Source organism: Macaca fascicularis, chromosome 12, assembly GCF_037993035.2.
Source record: "Macaca fascicularis isolate 582-1 chromosome 12, T2T-MFA8v1.1".
In the NCBI taxonomy this organism is placed as follows: domain Eukaryota; kingdom Metazoa; phylum Chordata; class Mammalia; order Primates; family Cercopithecidae; genus Macaca; species Macaca fascicularis.
Genome location: NC_088386.1, coordinates 7,101,186 through 7,118,466, shown reverse-complemented (window position 1 = coordinate 7,118,466; position 17,281 = coordinate 7,101,186). Strand labels below are relative to the sequence as shown.

At 42.7% G+C, this 17,281-nt stretch overlaps 1 protein-coding gene across 1 annotated transcript in view; it reads left to right on the top strand.

Moving 5' to 3' along the window:
* The window catches only part of CNTNAP5 (contactin associated protein family member 5), an 860,931-nt gene that overhangs the window by 576,005 nt on the left and 267,645 nt on the right, over positions 1-17,281 (top strand). Inside the window, exon 13 of the mRNA XM_005572890.5 lies at positions 9,496-9,696. Within this exon, the coding sequence (XP_005572947.3) occupies positions 9,496-9,696 (201 nt within the window). The remainder of the gene's footprint in view (positions 1-9,495; positions 9,697-17,281) is intronic.

The following is a 17,281-nucleotide window of genomic DNA, read 5'->3' as shown; positions in this document are numbered from 1 at the left end:
ATTTTCATGTTACAAAAGTCAAATACAGACAAATATGCACACACTGGCTGATCAGAGACATTTTGTTCTCATTCCTATTGCCTACATCTTGTTCTTACCCATCTTTTTCAGATAACTATTTATATCAGTTTGTCCTTTCCGTGTGTATTCATTTTTCTCTTTTGTGCCTTCACAAAATGTATCATACTCTTTTGTGCATCAATACCTTGATTTTGTCACTTTACAATATGCAGTGGAAATCATTCTAGATCAGTTTATGGAGATCTTATGTATTATTTATTATGGCTGCATTGTACTTTACTGTGTCAGTTAACAATGCTTTATTCGATCAGATACCTAAGGATGTGTATTAATTTTTTTCCAATATTCTGCTATTTGCAATATATAACCTTGGCTGCACTGCAGAATTTCAAGTACGTATCTAAACATCCTTTCCCACCATGTGTCACTTTCATGCTGATTTCAAAAGCTGTCACTGACATGGATAAAAATTCTGGTAGTCCATTAAACATTTAGTAGTAAGTGAATACCTACTGTAGGCCAGATGTTAGGGACACAGAGATTTCTGAGACAGATTTTCATATGTAGTACTTGCCGTTTAGCAGGGGATGTTGAGGAAATAGATTGTTGTAATACCATGTGAATGCGACAAGCACAGGATGTTAGCAGAACCAGAAAAGACCACCCATTGGATAGGACACCAGCATCATGCAATCTCATTCATCTTGCGATGACCTTCAGAGTAGAGATGTCAGCTGAAAGAAAGATGAGTAATTCTGCTCTCATCTCTGAGTTTTCTTTTTGTCTATCTCCTCTAGAATCAGAATATAAGCTCCATGAGAGCAGAGTAAGTAAATGCTCTCACCCTTAGAGAGGCTTCTCTTCTTTTCTGAACTGGTACAAGGAGATGTAAGTGCTGCCTTTGGATATCTCTTCAAAGGACAAAGGCTAGCCCTTTGCAATCAACTCACTAGCTCATGATGACCTCTGAGTTCCACACCGGCCACTTTAGATCTTATAAACAAAGGGACAACAAGTACTATTATACTTATGCTATTACAGCACAACAAACACAAGAACTGTTTATTATGTACTTGTGTTCCAGTACATTTATTATGTACTTCTGTGTGTCCCAGTCTTATCCTCAGCATGCACCAAAGTAGTGTCTATGACCATGATACTCCTAATGACCTCATAAAGCCTTCTAATGGCAATCAAACCACTACCGACAGCCCCACAGTCTTCTTTCCATCAGGTGACTTAGATTTAGGGCTTCTTTTCTCCTTTTCCTTTGCCCAAAATGCCAGTACACTGAGTATGGGGGGATGGTATCTTGTCACCACCCCTTCCCCCTGCAGCCTGCCATTTGCTGCTTCAGATGTTCTTCCCAACAGGAGTGCAACACAAGGCAGTCTGCCTTCCTAGAACCAGATGTGAACTCCCGGAGCTCAGGCTCCAGCCTGTTAGGGAAACTTGCACCCCTCATGCCACCCCTTTCCAGTCCCTAACATAGTGCTCTGCATACACTAGATGTCTAAATTAAAAATAATAATGATAATAATAGGCCGGGCGCGGTGGCTCAAGCCTGTAATCCCAGCACTTTGGGAGGTCGAGACCGGCGGATCACGAGGTCAGGAGATCGAGACCATCCTGGCTAATATGGTGAAACCCCGTCTCTACTAAAAAATACAAAAAACTAGCCTGGCGTGGTGGTGGTGCCTGTAGTCCCAGCTACTCGGGAGGCTGAGGCAGGAGAATGGCGTGAACCCGGGAGGCGGAGCTTGCAGTGAGCTGAGATCCGGCCACTGCACTCCAGCCTGGGTGACAGAGCAAGACTCCGTCTCAAAATAATAATAATAATAATAATAGTAATAATAATAAAATAAACTAGTGAACAACAAATAAACAAATATGATACAGTACACACAGAATCCATTCCAAACCACTACCCCCTAAGACCATAAAACAGATTTCCCAGGTCTCTTTGATCATGCCTATTTTAAACCAAGAAAAAAGAAAAAAAATTACCCCCCTGAAAAGGTACATAAAAAGTCAAGGCTAAAGTGAAGTGTGAAGATAAATCAGCCAAGTATGTTGTTTGGAAGTCGTAAAGTGTGGCCGACGCAGGCAGGTGGAAGGCAGTAATGGACGCAGCCCGCCGCGCTGCGGTGTCTGCATGGCACTAATGCAGAGCGCATGGTAGCCCTACCAGCCACCCTGAACCGGTAATGCGCAGGCCCCCAAACAGCAGAAACCCAGACACTAAAAGCAGCCACGTCTGCGGTGGTTTTAGTGAGGCACGGATGGATTCTCGCACAGACAGCTGGGCTGGTACACATGGGAGGGAAAACAGCTCCTGGGGGACTTCTGAAGCCTTTTAAAGGAATTGGAAATCACTTTACACCAATTGTCTCCCTTCCCTTTAAAGGTCGGGCGGGAGGAAGGTGGAATGTACCCCCTCAGTAAAGGTTCCCAGAAGTGTTTCTAATAATGAAATTATCTCTTCACATCCTCCCGGATTCGCTTCAACAGAACGGCTCACAGCAGTTCAGCTTTGACTTGGAGTCAGGTACCAGGCAAAGGGTTAGGAAGGAGGAGCAGGCCGGGCGCGGTGGCTCAGGCTTATAATATCAGCACTTTAAGAGACCGTGGCAGGCAGATCACCTGAGGTGGGAGCTCAAGACCAGCCTAACCAACCTGGAGAAACCCTGTCTGTACTGAAAAATACAAAATTAGCTGGGCGTGGTGGCGCATGCCTGTAATCCCAGCTACTTGGGAGGCTGAGGCAGGAGAATCGCTTGAATCTGGGAGGCGGAGGTTGCAGTGAGCCGAGATCACGCCACTGCACTCCAGCCTGGGCAACAAGAGCAAAACTCCATCTCAAAAAAAAAAAAAAAAAAAAAAAGAAGTAAAGAAAAAAGGAGGTAGGAGCACCTACTCAGAGCCAGCACCATGCTCACTTCAACCCTATGCTGTTTATTCGGTGTTTATGACAACACTGCACAATGAGTTATGCCGTTTACAGAGGAGGAGACTGAGGCTGGGGGAGGTAATTGGTCTCTTGCATGTTCAGGAATCCAGTGGGTGGTAGAGCTGGCCTTGGAAGCCAGCCCTGATGATGGCAAAGCTCCAGCTTCCCCTCATCACATCTGCCTCCATGAACCATGGAGCCCTTTCCAAGCCTATATTTACTCAGCAGTCATTAGCTATGATTTAAATGGAGAGACGAGGGACAAACCTATGAAAAATTAAATAACTATCAATGCAAAATGACAAGAGGTATCACAAGACGGCCCATGAATAGATGTAAAATGAGCAGTAGAGACAGTACTTTGAGGATTATTTAAACTGTCTTTACCCTTGGCACAGAAAATTCACTTTGTCAACATACATAACTACAGCAGAAGTGACCCTGGGGACCTTAATATAAACTTGTACTCTATTACAATAGGAGTATAAGTGAATTGGCACACTGTTCAAAGGATGAGAAGCAGCTCCCCACCGTGATTTCAGTTCAATTAAGCTGGGTATTGACAATCTGTAGGCTTCCCTTCCTTCCAAGCACGGTGTTATAAAAATTGCAGTTTTTTCTGGCTCTGCAAAGAGACAGATATGTGTGTAGAATGAGGTCTTATTAATCAGAGTTATTTCTTGTCTCTCCTTTTTTACTTTCCTTTTGTTTGCTCTTTCTTCTGAGTTGTGATCCCCATGGTAACAGATGAAATTACTTACAGCATCTGTAATTACTATTATCAATAATAATGATCGTCATAATCAGACCAATCTCATATGATGAGAGAAAAAAATATGAAAGAAAATTAAATTGTGGCTCTGTATGTAAACCGTTTATGGCTTCCAAAATGAGAGCCAGAGGAACCAGGTAGGTCACACAGAGATCCGCTAGTGAAGGCTGCTTGGGAGCTTCTCTGGGGTGATGACCAGGGAAGATTGTACCACATTGATGCGAATACAAAATGTTTCAGAATAGTCCACCCTTACGACTCCGCTGGCTCTTTGTACAGCCTGTTTTTCTTTTCTCTTTTCGCTATTGTTGAGTGTGCGTGAGTGTGTATGTGTGTGTTTTGAGCTTTTAACTTGAGACTTCTTTTCAATGTGGACTGTCACATAATACAGGCTTAAAAGAGCAGCTTCAGAAATGCTGAAAGTAGGAACCTGACAGTATACAAATGACTAATGAGTTTCTTCACTTGACGAAGCCATCCGGAAGTCCTAACTCGGGTGCTCAGTGCTAGCTTAGGCTCTGGTAGCCTGAGGATGAAAGACCGCTGTTGACCTTGGAAGTTCTCAAGGAAAAGGGTGCACAGACTTCACTGGGCAGGGCTCTGTAATAACCTCTACCCACCGACTCTGCCCCAGACAGATCTCCAGAAAGCCCCTCTTCCTTTACTTGTAGTCTACAGAGTATTTATAACAGCCTCAGACATTTGTCATTCTTGTGTACACAACTTTCTCCCCAGATCATGGTAGGCTTTTGGAGAAGTTAACGTATTTTCCTTCAGTGTGTGTACTCTGGTGGATAGAAGAGCACTCACTGGGCACATATTTAAACACAGGAATGAATTATGCATTTCACATCCTCAAAGATCTCATAGCTTTATGAAGAAATGAACTTGAAAGCTCAAAATCGCAATGCAACTTGGGATATGCTTTACTGGTTTACATATCAATACACAGGCCGTCTTTGGAAGTTAGGGGGCACAGTATTTGATGGCCCATAACTCATAGTTCCTTTCTACATGAAGAAGGCATGATAGCTGCTCTGGATCTGGATCATGAGATCGTTCACACTCATGCCAACCCACTGTGCTGAATGCAACTTTAAAAAAGCCAATATTTCACATAGATAACTATTACTTTCAGCGAACTAGAATGCTTAGTGAAGTGGCCCTATTTCTATTCCCAGCTAATGATGAACAGGTTCCTGCCTGTTCAAAAATCTCCAAATGCAGTCGTCTCCTAAGCAGAAGAATTGATCTGTGTTAGTCAATACATGTATGCCTTTGAGCAGTGAAAGAGAAGAGGCTACGTTTCTAATTGTGGGATTGAGTAGTGGTGTGCAGTGGAAGTAACGAAAGAGAAAAATGAACTGGGTAGCAAAAGGTAGTATCAGAGGGCAATATTTTTCCAGGTTTCTGGGTCCATGAGTACTAAAGAACAAATTATCTTGAAGGAATTTCAGGAAATGCAAAGGACACAAATAGAGAGATACATGGGGCTGTCCTATCGTGGAAAAACAACTTAACAAGGTGGTAATAATTTAGTATATATAGGAGCAGCTATATCACAAGAAATCACAGTCCATCACACTTGTTAACCTCATTTGCAGAGTATGCTCCCCATCCCAGTCCTCTAAGGAATGAAGTCCAAGCCCTCACTCTAATGTTGTAGAAAACTTCTAATGTTTAGAGTCTTTACTCATTTGAGTGCCAGACAGTCTATGTGTACCAAGTCATTATAATACTTTTGTGGATGCAAAGATTGGTGTAAATATGACCATTTTCCAATGAGGAAAGCTCAGAAATGTTATGAAACTTGCCAAAATCTTTACTGCTGACATGGAGCAGAACATAGATTCCAATCTGAATAGGATTGTTTCTAAAGCTAGCCTATTTCATGGTATTATTGGTGCCATTGCTGCTTTTCAAATATTACCAATGAGAAACCTGGGCTTTGAAGAAGTAATAATTTCATCAAGGTTGCTCCCACAGTAAGTGTTGTGCTGGCACACAAACCCAGATCTGCTGACTCCAGAACTCATACTATGTTCACTAACCTCCACTGTCCAACTAACTTGGCCATCTTGAACATTTAGCTTTGTGGGTCCAATTTTTGCTGAAGTCGTGTGTGACTCCACCTAAAAGTGAATCTCTACCTCCTCACCCATCTAAAGGACTGTCAAAATGAATTTTGCTTGTTCAAAAATCAAAGATGACTTTCACATAAACATCTCCAGCTCAAACCACCCTTCCCTAGCCTCGAGCAGGCATCAGGAGTATCTCTCACCAAAGCTGACTTTCTTTCAGTGGCATTAACACCTGACCTTTCAATATTTAGTCAGGATGCAGGGCTAAATCTACACAACCGCCAATGCAGCTGAGGAAGAAAAGATAGGAAGCAAGGAAAAATATTATGGCATCTTTATTTTCTTTCTTGCCAAAAACAATATGATATTGGTAAAGTAATACAATGAGTAAATGAATAAGGAAATCAATCAATGAATGTATGAACAATCAGATGAGTTAATATATGGGTATGAAAATCTATGTATACTTAGAAGGAAATATAAATCTATATGAATTAATAAATGTGGCGACCAATTTTGGAATCAGATTGGATGCGTTGAGACTGAGGGTAAGTCTAAGAGATGGATACACACGACATAGATGGGAAAAGTAATATCCATTTACTTCCATGTTTTAGTCTTTATCCTGCTGTCTCCCAAGAGAACAGTAATCAGAGGACACACAGCAGATTCAAAATAAAAGCCAACTCAGGGGCTGTAGGTTTCAACCAATCATTTCTCCTGTCCCTCACACAGTCTTTGAAGCTAAGGTTTGTGATGTCAGTTATATATATCTTATGATCACACACACACACACACACACACACACACACACACACACACACACTGTGTGTGGTGGATTATCGTACTGGAGATAATGTATGTTAAATGTGCTAGTATAAAGCAGTAACACAACATTTACTATGATAGATTAGACGGGGTTTTTCTTGTCTTCTTTGTATAAGCATTATGGACATTTCAAAACTGTCCATCTTTATTTCTCCCTCTACAACATTTCATTATTGATGGATAAGATTTTTGGTTATTTCATCAGCATTTGTCTATACTGGTATAAATAACATTTTTAAAGTTTTTGGTTAATTGTTTTTGTAATATTATTATTTTTACCAACATGAATTATGTCTTATTTTTGTTTTTAAAGTCAGAGGCAAATAACATCAATTTGTTTAGACTTTATAGAAAATATAATCTTAAATTGGATGAAGTGGCTCATGTCTATAATCTCAGCACTTCGGCAGGTTTTTTGAGGCCAGGAGTTCAAGACCAGCCTGGACAATAAAATGAGAGCCCATCTCTAAAAAACTTTTTAAAAATTATCTGAGTGTGATGGCACACACCTGTGGTTCCAGCTACTTGGGAGTCTGAGGCAGGAGGATCTCTTGAGCCCAGATGGCCAAGGCTGCAGTGAGCCACGATCATGCCACTGTCCTCCAGCCTGGGCAACATAGCAAGCCCCTGTCTCTAAAAAATAAAATATAACTTTGCCTCAGTGAAACACTGGAGATGTGGGTTATCAGTGGACTGGATTTAGGATATAGTCTTCAGACGAGTCGGAATGTTGGAGCACAGTTTAATTTTATGCTGTATATTAGGCCATTCTTGCATTGCTAAATGGGAATACCTGAAACTGGGTAATTTAGAAAGAAAAGGGATTTAATTAATTGACTCACGGTTTTGCAGGCTATACAGGAAGCATGGTGACAGCATCTATCATCAGCTTCTGAGGAGGTCTCAGGGAGCTTACAGTTATGGTGGAAGGTGAAGTGGGAGCAGGCAGTTCAGATGGCAAGAGCAGGAGCGAGAGAGAGTGGATGGAAGGTGCCATGCACTTTAAACAACCAGATGTCACGAGAACTCACTCACCATCGCAAAGACGGCACCAAGTCATGAGGGATCCGCTCCCGTGGCCCAAACACCTCCCTCCAGGTCCCATCTCAACACTGGGGATTACAATTCAACTTGAGATTTGGTCAGGGACAAATACCCAAACCATATCACGCTGCAAGAAGTATTTTCTTTTATAGAATTGGAAAATCCTTTAGATAATTAAAATCATACTCTCTTTTTCTTCTGCTTTTAATATGTTGAAACTGAGGTTTGGAAAGACGAAACGACATGTCCCAAGTTGTGTACCGTGCTAGAGAGGGAGAAAGGACTAACAAAGGGCACCCAAGTGGCCTATTCTTTTCTCTCTTCAGTTCAGTCATGCCAACTACTGTGCTTCTGCTTCATAGCTTTGCTAATTAATAGTGGTGACTTTCAGTGTATGTGCTCATCATTACTGTCTCATAGATGTGCCTCGGGTCATTTCTTTACTTTCTGGATCTTAGTTTCTCCATTTGTAAGACTAAGAGGATGGGGAGGGAAGAAACCACATGATTTCTATGCTAGGTTCCTTTTCAGCTCTGAGAATTTATGGAGTAATGATGTAATTATGCAGGCAAGATTCTCAGATGACAAAAGCTTTTCAAGTCTTCCTATTTCCTCTTTTGCTGCATTTGAGAGGATGTTCAGAATTAAATTGCATGTCCAATTGCAGTAAATGTTTTAGCCTAGGTTATTACTACAGACTGTCTGATACATCCCAGATAGAGCCTTGCAACTTTGTATTTGTAGGTTGCTTTTCCGTATTACCAGTGCTAGCAGGGTATTGCTCTCTTGTTTTTGTTGCAATTGTCATTGTTTTCTTAACTGAATATAAAACTAAGCTTGAGAAAAGAGAAGGGAGCTGGGAACATTGGCTCATGCCTGTGGTCCCAGCTACTTGGGAGGCTGAGGTGGGAGAATTACTTGAGCCCAGAAGTTTGAAGCTACAATGAGTTATGATCACACTACTGCACTCTAGCCCGGTCAACAGAGAGAGACCCTGTCTCTTTAAAAATATATATTTTTTTTAATAAAAGGAAGTGATTTATCCAAGCTTGTTGTTGGCAGATACAGATGTCCCAAGCTCTAATACCCAAATATCTCCCCTCTCTCACTGCCTTAACCTTCTTTCCCCTATTAGGCAAAATATGTCCTTCCGCCATGATTCAAAGGTCCTCATCTCTGTGTTCTTTCATTGCAAATCTTCCCAAATATTTTTGGCAAAGAGAGGTAATATGGGCAATAAATACTAAACAAAACAAAACCCTACAATTAACTTCATTGCATGCAGCGTGGATCACATAATCTCAACCTTGTTCTCTGAGAAAATGGTTCTCTGAAAACATGCTGGTGTTTCTCTTGTGAGGAAGTGTGTCAGTAGCTTTGGAGTCAGACATCCTTGGCTCAAGTCCCTGCTTAGTCACTTATTAACTGTGGGATTTGGGTGAACAGCCTAATTCTCATTCACATTTCCCTCATTTTTGACATAGCAAAATGAGGCAATTTTGACATAATTGCCTCCCCTCCAATTTAGGCATTGTCAATTTTAACTGAGATCGTGGGATTAAATGCTTAGTGTAGAGCCTATGGGAAAAGGGCTCCACAAATGGAGCTCTTAAGATTGCTGACCCCCATACTAGCTCTGGTGGAGCTCCATGGGGAACACAATTTCTCTGTCATACTCCCCATACAGTACCAGGGTGTTGATTAACATTGCATGCTGAGTGGCCCATCACACTGCTCACTTGCTCCATTTTTGACATTCCTTCTAATGTCTCTTGCTTTGTGTTGTGTTGTCTGGGCAGAGGACAAGATCTGGACGTCGGTGCAGCACAACAATACAGAACTGACCCGAGTGCGGGGCGCCAACGCTGAGAAGCCCTATGCCATGGCCTTGGACTACGGGGGCAGCATGGAACAGCTGGAGGCCGTGATCGACGGGTCTGAGCACTGTGAGCAGGAGGTGGCCTACCACTGCAGGAGGTCCCGCCTGCTCAACACGCCGGGTAAGGCCTCTGCATGCATGACCACAGTGGGATAGATGGGACCCTCAGACCTGGAGTATTAGGCAAAGGAAAATTTGCCGAGAAGGGGGCTATAGTTATCAGTAGTCACTGTGCACTGGAGAGAAACACATCAAGAGGGGTCTGGTTATGTAGTTATCCTGGCTCTGAAATTCAGGATGGAAGCTAGAGTGAGTTCTGTCACCTCTCAAGGTTTTCTCCTCATCATAAAGAAAATGATTCCAACACCCACCCTGCAACAGTTGTGAGAACGAAGAACATCTGAAGAGGAATGGGCCTCAAAGAGGGCATTTGAGCTTGACAGAAAGTGTGGCCGTGGGAAATGCTAGTTTGGGGAGAGAGAATAGAGCTTGATAAGGCACCAGGATCTCAGCACACCCACCCAATAGGGACAAGTTATGTCTGGGGTGAAGGATGCCTGGATGCTTAAGTGGGGCGGCATTAGGCAGGGAGGCCAGCAAGGCAGGCAGGGCAAGCCTCCCTGATCTAGGATCTTCAGGGAAGACGTCGTTCTACGTAAGCGAATTTTCCAGATAACTGTCACTTACCCTTTTAAGCACCAAAAATCTTTCCAAAGAATTTTTAACTATTTGAAATGAAAATCTTTCTCAAATGGATTACACACTTCCATGCCTTCTTAAGCAGAGAATACTGAACATAAAATGTAACCTTTTCTTGATGACGCAGGATCAGCATTGTGAAAATCAATTATTGTACTTTCCTTAGATTCAGCCAGGCTTGCAGGTTTGATTAGATCAGAGGTACCGGTTCGTGTAGCTTTACCCAGCGTCCTCAGAGGGTGCTGCCCTGCCAGAGTCAGTGTTTATATTTATGTGTATTTCTCTCTCCATAGCCGTCAAGCCTGCACGTGCTACCTCAGCACTGTTCTCAGGGTGCCTGTCTCCAGAAATGCCCTTCCCTCTTTTCATGTTTCTAGTTTTTGAAGGGTTGGGTTTGGCAGAATTGTAGAACAAATGGGAGGGTATGTTCATTCTGACTATGGGACTTCCTTTAGCATATGCACTCTGTGATATCAATTTGGCTACACCATTGCCTTTGCAAATGTGTTCTTTTCCTAACTCAGCTGCCTCACAGTTTCTGATCTCATTTGAATGGGAGGGCACGGGTTTGGCAGCAAGTCATGTTGGGACTAAGAGCTTGTTCCTGTCATTTACCAGTTATATGCCCTTGTGCAAGTTGCTCAATTTCTACAGTTTCAATTTCACCACCTGAAAAGTTTGCATGAAAATCTTGAACCCATGCGGTTGATCTGAGGATGGAAGAAAAAATTTAGTCTGAACTCCTTGTGCTATGCCTGGTACATAATAGGCGTTCAACAAAAACTGGTGCCCTTATTCATAGCTTCCATTGCTGCAGGGAACATCCAAAATGTGTTCCATAATGGGAAACAAGCACAAAGGGAAATTTTATTTCTATTTGAACAATGTAAATAGAATAATTGTAATAATTATGTAGTAACAGAATTGATTAGAAAACTCATACACGTAGATAATCTCATCCCCTGAAGATGGCTACTTTAACATTCAGATGTGAATCCTTCCAGACATTCTTCCATGTGTATATTCTCAAAGGCACAAGGCAGACAGACCATATGTTTGTGCATGAGGGTCTTCATTAATCCTCTTTTCTCCATGTGTTCTGGATCAAAAGGAGGGAGATAAAGGAGGATACTGGGTATGTAAGCTCAGTGTCTACTTTCTTCTGGTGAGCTGGCTTGGAGAATGTAGCATAAACCATTTTGTCCTCTTGGCTCCCACCTCCGGACCAGTCACCGCTTGTGGGGCAACAGAGCACTCATTTATTCAGATAGTCCCATAAAGATGTGACCTAGCTTCACACTTTCACTGCCAGGACAGCAGCCACCTGGTCCCCCATGCATGTGAGCTTACCTTCTGGAAAAGCAGGAATGGGAAAAACAATAAACATTTGTAGTCCCATGGATTCAACAGCCAGCGCCCAGGGCGTACACCTACAGGAAAGTTTTCCTGGTCCTTATTATTACTAAGCCACTCCACTCCCTTCCTAAGGGGAAGCCCAAGGACAGAAGCGGAGGAGGGTAGAGGCCATCTCCTCCTTATCTATCTAAGATTCTGGAAGAATTTTGTGCAAGTTTTTCCTTTATCAGATGAATCCTTGGTCTATGCTGGGAAATTCCTGACCCTGTGATACTCTTTTACAACCTGTATTTGTCACACACAGGAAATGTACAATTATCTTTCTATATCAATGAATACAACTTCGTATCATCATTTTCATTAACTATAGAGTATTTTATTATATGGATGTACTCCAATGAACAAATCTCCTTTTTGGACATGTAGATTGCTTCCACTTTTTTCCCGCTATCACACATAATGCCGCCTAATAGTTTTGCACTTAGATCTTTGTGAACATAACTGATTATATCCTCAGGACAAATTCCTTGAGGTGCCATTTGCAGGGCAGCGAGTATGCATATATTTAAGACTCTTGCCGCATTAAATTCTGCAATGCATCAAGGTTGTACCAATTTATACTCCCAACAACACTATGAGTCTGAGTGCCCATTTCCCAGCAATAGATACCATTATCTTCCTTCAACTTTGGCAATGTGGTAAGTGCAAAGGTGTGGAGTCAAAGATGATTATAAATAGTTTTGTTGTTAATTTTTAAAAGTGTGCAGGCTGATTGCCATAGCCTATTGGCTATTGCTAACTAGTAGCCAGGGTGAGTAGACACTATGAAAAATTATAAATTGTGGCTGCAGGTGCATTTAAATCAATAAGAGAATGTGGGGGATGCCTTGTGACCTTAGATTCTCCTATATACTATGCACAATAGTTAATAAATGGATACAATATAAGAAGGCAAAATGAAATAAATATTTAAATGGCCAATAATGACTGAGATTTCTTATGTTTGAGGATATGTGTGGGGTGAGCTACTGGAATTATCTCTAACCCAGACAACAGATCTGCACCATAAGAGTCATTGTCCCCGTCTGATATTTCAGGAAACAGAACCTCAGAGAGAATAAGATGCTTGTTTAATGCCACACAGAGAGGGGCAGATCTAACTCTTGCAACCAACATCTCCTGAAGTCAGAGCAAAAATGCTATTTCTGGTACATCACAAAAGCTGCAAAGAGCCAAGAGTTACAAGGAAATGAAGGAGTCAGAAAAAACATGATTTTGTATAAATTTCCTTACGTGCAGGAAAATGGAAGAAGAGAGAAGCGCCCCCAGCACTGTGTCTCTGAAGGTCACAGAGTTGTCAGGGTTTCCTGAGCTGGGCACATTCCTGGGTAACATCATAGGGTTTGCATCGTCCTGGCCTAGACACAGCAGCCTCCATGGCTCACACACCCCTTCATAGAAAGGCCTGTGTATCCCTACACAGCATCCCCAGAGCCTCCTTCTGCCTGCTCTCTGCTCCAGCGAGGGCTCTGGTTCCATTCATTCAGCGGCAGCAGAGGGAGAAGTAGGAGACAGGCAGGATAAGGTCACGCATGGGTCACCACTGGGCCTTTTTCATTCAGTTAGTGACTGAACCATGACACTGTCATTTTATGACAGTCTTCTTGGCTATATTTGCCCCAGAACTACAGATAAGTGCCCACCAATGGAATGCATCCTCCATCTCTCTAGCTGAAGGTTTACACTAGAAACTCTCTCCAATGTCTCACCAGGACATCCATATCCTAGGGAAAGTGTCTTTGTGATTCTCATGGATCTTTGTTGTTCCCCTCACTCTGCTTGCTGCTTTCTACTCTGATCTTTCTGCAGGGCCAGAGGCCCTGTGCTACAGTGCAGCTTCCAGTACAGAGCCCAAGGTGGGAGAATCACGACAGTCTGCCAGTACTCACAGTACCTTGTGACGGAGGAGGAGGCGGCCACTTATCCCCACAGAAAAAGGCTTCCTTGGTTGAGCCCAGACCTTTTCTCTCTTGTCAGCACCTTCGTAGGCATTTTGCCTGAGACTAGAGTCCTGAAGGTGACAAGTGATGAGCACACGAAATGAAACAGGAGGACAGAAAAATAAATATCAAAGCCGTAATATGGAAGATTCTTTAATCACATGGCCAATTAGCTTGATAACCCATAACTTTCCACTGGAAGGAGGACAAGATGGAGAGGGACATAGGCAAGTGACTGCATGGGGGAAACTGAGTGCCCAGACCTCTGCTGGGAATGGGCATTGGAAGGCCTGCCTATCCCACAATTCTTTTGCAATAGTCTCTATGGTGCCTTGAAAGTCCCCTACTGGATTCAGTCATTGGGGTGTCAGTATCCAGTGTAGGCATCCTCTTGAACTCACCACTCCATGTAATGCAAGTCTATTTGTGGAAACCCTTTTCAGTAAAGCCGTGAGCTCTCGCAGGCAGAGGTAAGAAGTCAATATTGAAACACGTGAAAGCACTGGAAATTCAAGACTCCGTTACTTCAAAATCTAACGGCTGTAGGACAGCCTGGTCTGGAATTTACATTGGTTTTTCGGAACAGAAAGCATTTGCGGAGCAAATCAGACATGCAAGCAAGATTGCCGTGAGGATTGTGTAAGTTCTTCAGGAGCCCTAAGAATCCAGAGCCCTACAGCACCACAGAACCTCTGTTTACCTACCAGTAATGTGCTGGTTAAAAGCCATTCCTATTAATTCATTCGTGCAGCTGAGAGTGGTTTCTACCTGCAGTCAATTGCTTTACCTAGTTATGTTACAATAGAATTTAAAGGGACAGCATGCTATTTCTTTTAAAGTATTTTAAAATTCTGAATTTTTTTATTTTTCTTTAATTACTGATACTTTAGTGAGCATACAGCTAACTGACTATATATACCATACATAATAATCTAGACTGCATAATATGTACTTTGTATGGATACATATATATAATATATATGATGTATATACTATATAGTACATGCTATATCATATTGGTCCATAATTGTATATACATTCATCGCATACTCTTTATGTGTCCAAGCAGCTCTGTAAGTACACTTGTGCATATTAATTCTGTTTATTTGCAACATTCACCTTCCCATGTGCAGAAAATTAATGATTTTGTTTAGAAATCTGAGTAAGGAATTGTGATGTAGAAAAGTCAAATTACAGGTAGAAAAGAAACAGTACATCCAGGTACTCTGGGGTTCACAAAACTAAAAATGCTTTGTTCTCCATACTTGTACCACCCAATATCAATTAGCAGAATTAACATTTTTCTTTCACACACTAGGCATTTCTGAGTATCTGTTTTGTGCCGGGCACTGGGGAGTGAAAATAAAACACTGAAAAAAACAGAGTTCTTGCCTGCATACTTGTAGTAGGGAAGACAGAAACTACCCCCTACAGGCCCCCCCACCCCCCGCCCACAGAATCAGTGCATGATGACAGTGACGCTGAAAGGTCCAGAAGGACAAAGGACTAGAGTGTCAGTGGATGTGGGGAGCTGCATTTCACATGAGGTGGCGGGAAGGTCCTGGTATGCAGGAGCTATCCAGCAGGACCCTGAGTGAAGGGACAGGATGAGGCAGGTGCGTGTTTGGGGCAGAAGGTTCCAGGCTGAGGAATAGCCAGAAGGCCAGTGTGGCTAGAGGAGGAGCAAGGGTGGGAGGAAAATGATGGAAAGTGGTATCCAGAGGCCAGATTTTACAAAGCCTGGGACTGTGAATTTTATTCTAAGACTAAAGGGAAATCACTGGAAGATTTTAAGCGGAGGATTCTCTTGCTATTTCAAATCCAAAGGGTAATGTCAGTTTATGTGAGTCAGGCTAAACCAGGTATGAATAATTTCGTATGAATAATTTGCTAAGCACATAGACATTTTAGGTCACCCCCTATGGCTGGTGAACTGGAAAAAGCTATGAGCGCCCTGAAGGAAGAAATATGTCTTATATCACTCTGTAACCTCACATTCTAATTCAGGGCTGTGTGTGGAAGGCTCAGCGACCACCTTGGATCCCCTGTGATTCATGGTGGTGCTTCTGTTCTTTCTCACCCAATTAACTGAGCTGAGATTGCTTCGGCTACTTCACCCACTATGTTCTTGCTGTGGCCACTTTCACCATGCCCACAAAGCTTGGAGGTCCGTGTCAGAGAGCTGCAATCTCGGCACTCTGAGGCACCATCTCTGCTCCCATATTTCTTTCCTTTCTTCTTTCCATCTTTCCTTCATCTCTTTCTTTGTTCCTTCCTTCTTTCCTAACCACCCCCCTGCCTCCACAGACACATACACAAATATGTGGGTAGAATGGATCCCCAATGTCTACAGTTCTTCCACACCAGAATTAAAACCACACACTTACATCATGACATCTGGAAGACAAAATATCAGGGTAGTGTTTGACGTTTTTTAAAGTTATTTCTTAAATGATACTCCCTATCTTCTTTTTTAAAATTATTATTATACTTTAAGTTCTGAGATACTTGTGCAGAACTTGTAGGTTTGTTACATAGGCATGCATGTGCCGTGGTGGTTTGCTGCACCTATCAACCCGCCATCTAGATTTTAAGTCCAGCATGCATTAGGTATTTGCCCTAATGCTCTCCCTGCCCTTTCCCCTCACCCTCCGACAAGCCCCAGTGTGTGGTTTGCCTCCCTGTGTCCATGCGTTCTCATTGTTCAGTTCCCGCTTATGAGTGAGAATGTGTGGTGTTTGGTTTTCTGTTCCTGTGTGAGTTTGCTGAGAAGAGTGGTTTCCAGCTTCATCTATGTCCCTGCAAAGGACATGAACTCATTCTTTTTTTTTTTTATGGCTGCATAGTATTCCATGGTGTATATATGCCACATTTTCTTCATCCAGTCTGTCATTGATGGACATTTGGGTTGGTCCCAAGTCTTTTATATCGTAAATAGTGCTGCAATAAACATACGTGTGCATGTGTCTTTATAGTAGAATGATTTATAATCCTTTGGGATATATACCCAATAATGGGATTTCTGCAACAAATGATTATGTGTATATATATATATATTTTTGTTAAATATATATATTTACCAAAAAGCTATTTCTACTGTATGCACAACAAGAATATAATAAACCCAGGTGGGCTGGGTGCCATGGCTCCCACCTTTAATCCCAGAGTATTGAGAGGCCGAGGTGGGAGGATGGCTTGAGACTAGGAGTTGGAAATCAGCTTGGGCAACATAGCAAGACCTTGACCCTACAAAAAATATTTTAAAAGTTATCCAGGTGTGGTGGGGCACACTTGTAGTCCTATCTACTCAAGAGGCTGAAGTGGGAGGATTGCTTGAGCCCAGGAGTTCTAGGCTGCGGTGAGCTGTAATTGTGCTACTGCACTGCAGCCTTGACAACAGTTGAGAGCTCAGCTGGAAAGGAAAGGAAAGGAGAGAAGAGGAGAGGAGAGGAGAGGAGAGGAGAGGAGAGGAGAGGAGAGGGGAGGGGAGGGGAGGGGAGGGGAGGGGAGGGGAGGGGAGGGGAGGGGAGGGGAGGGGAGGGGAGGGGAGGGGAGGGGAAGGGAGGGGAGGAAGGGGAGGGGAGGGTCCATATCCCATGCTTTTTAGAATGCATACTTTTTACTGCTACCATTACTGTTAATGATATTGGA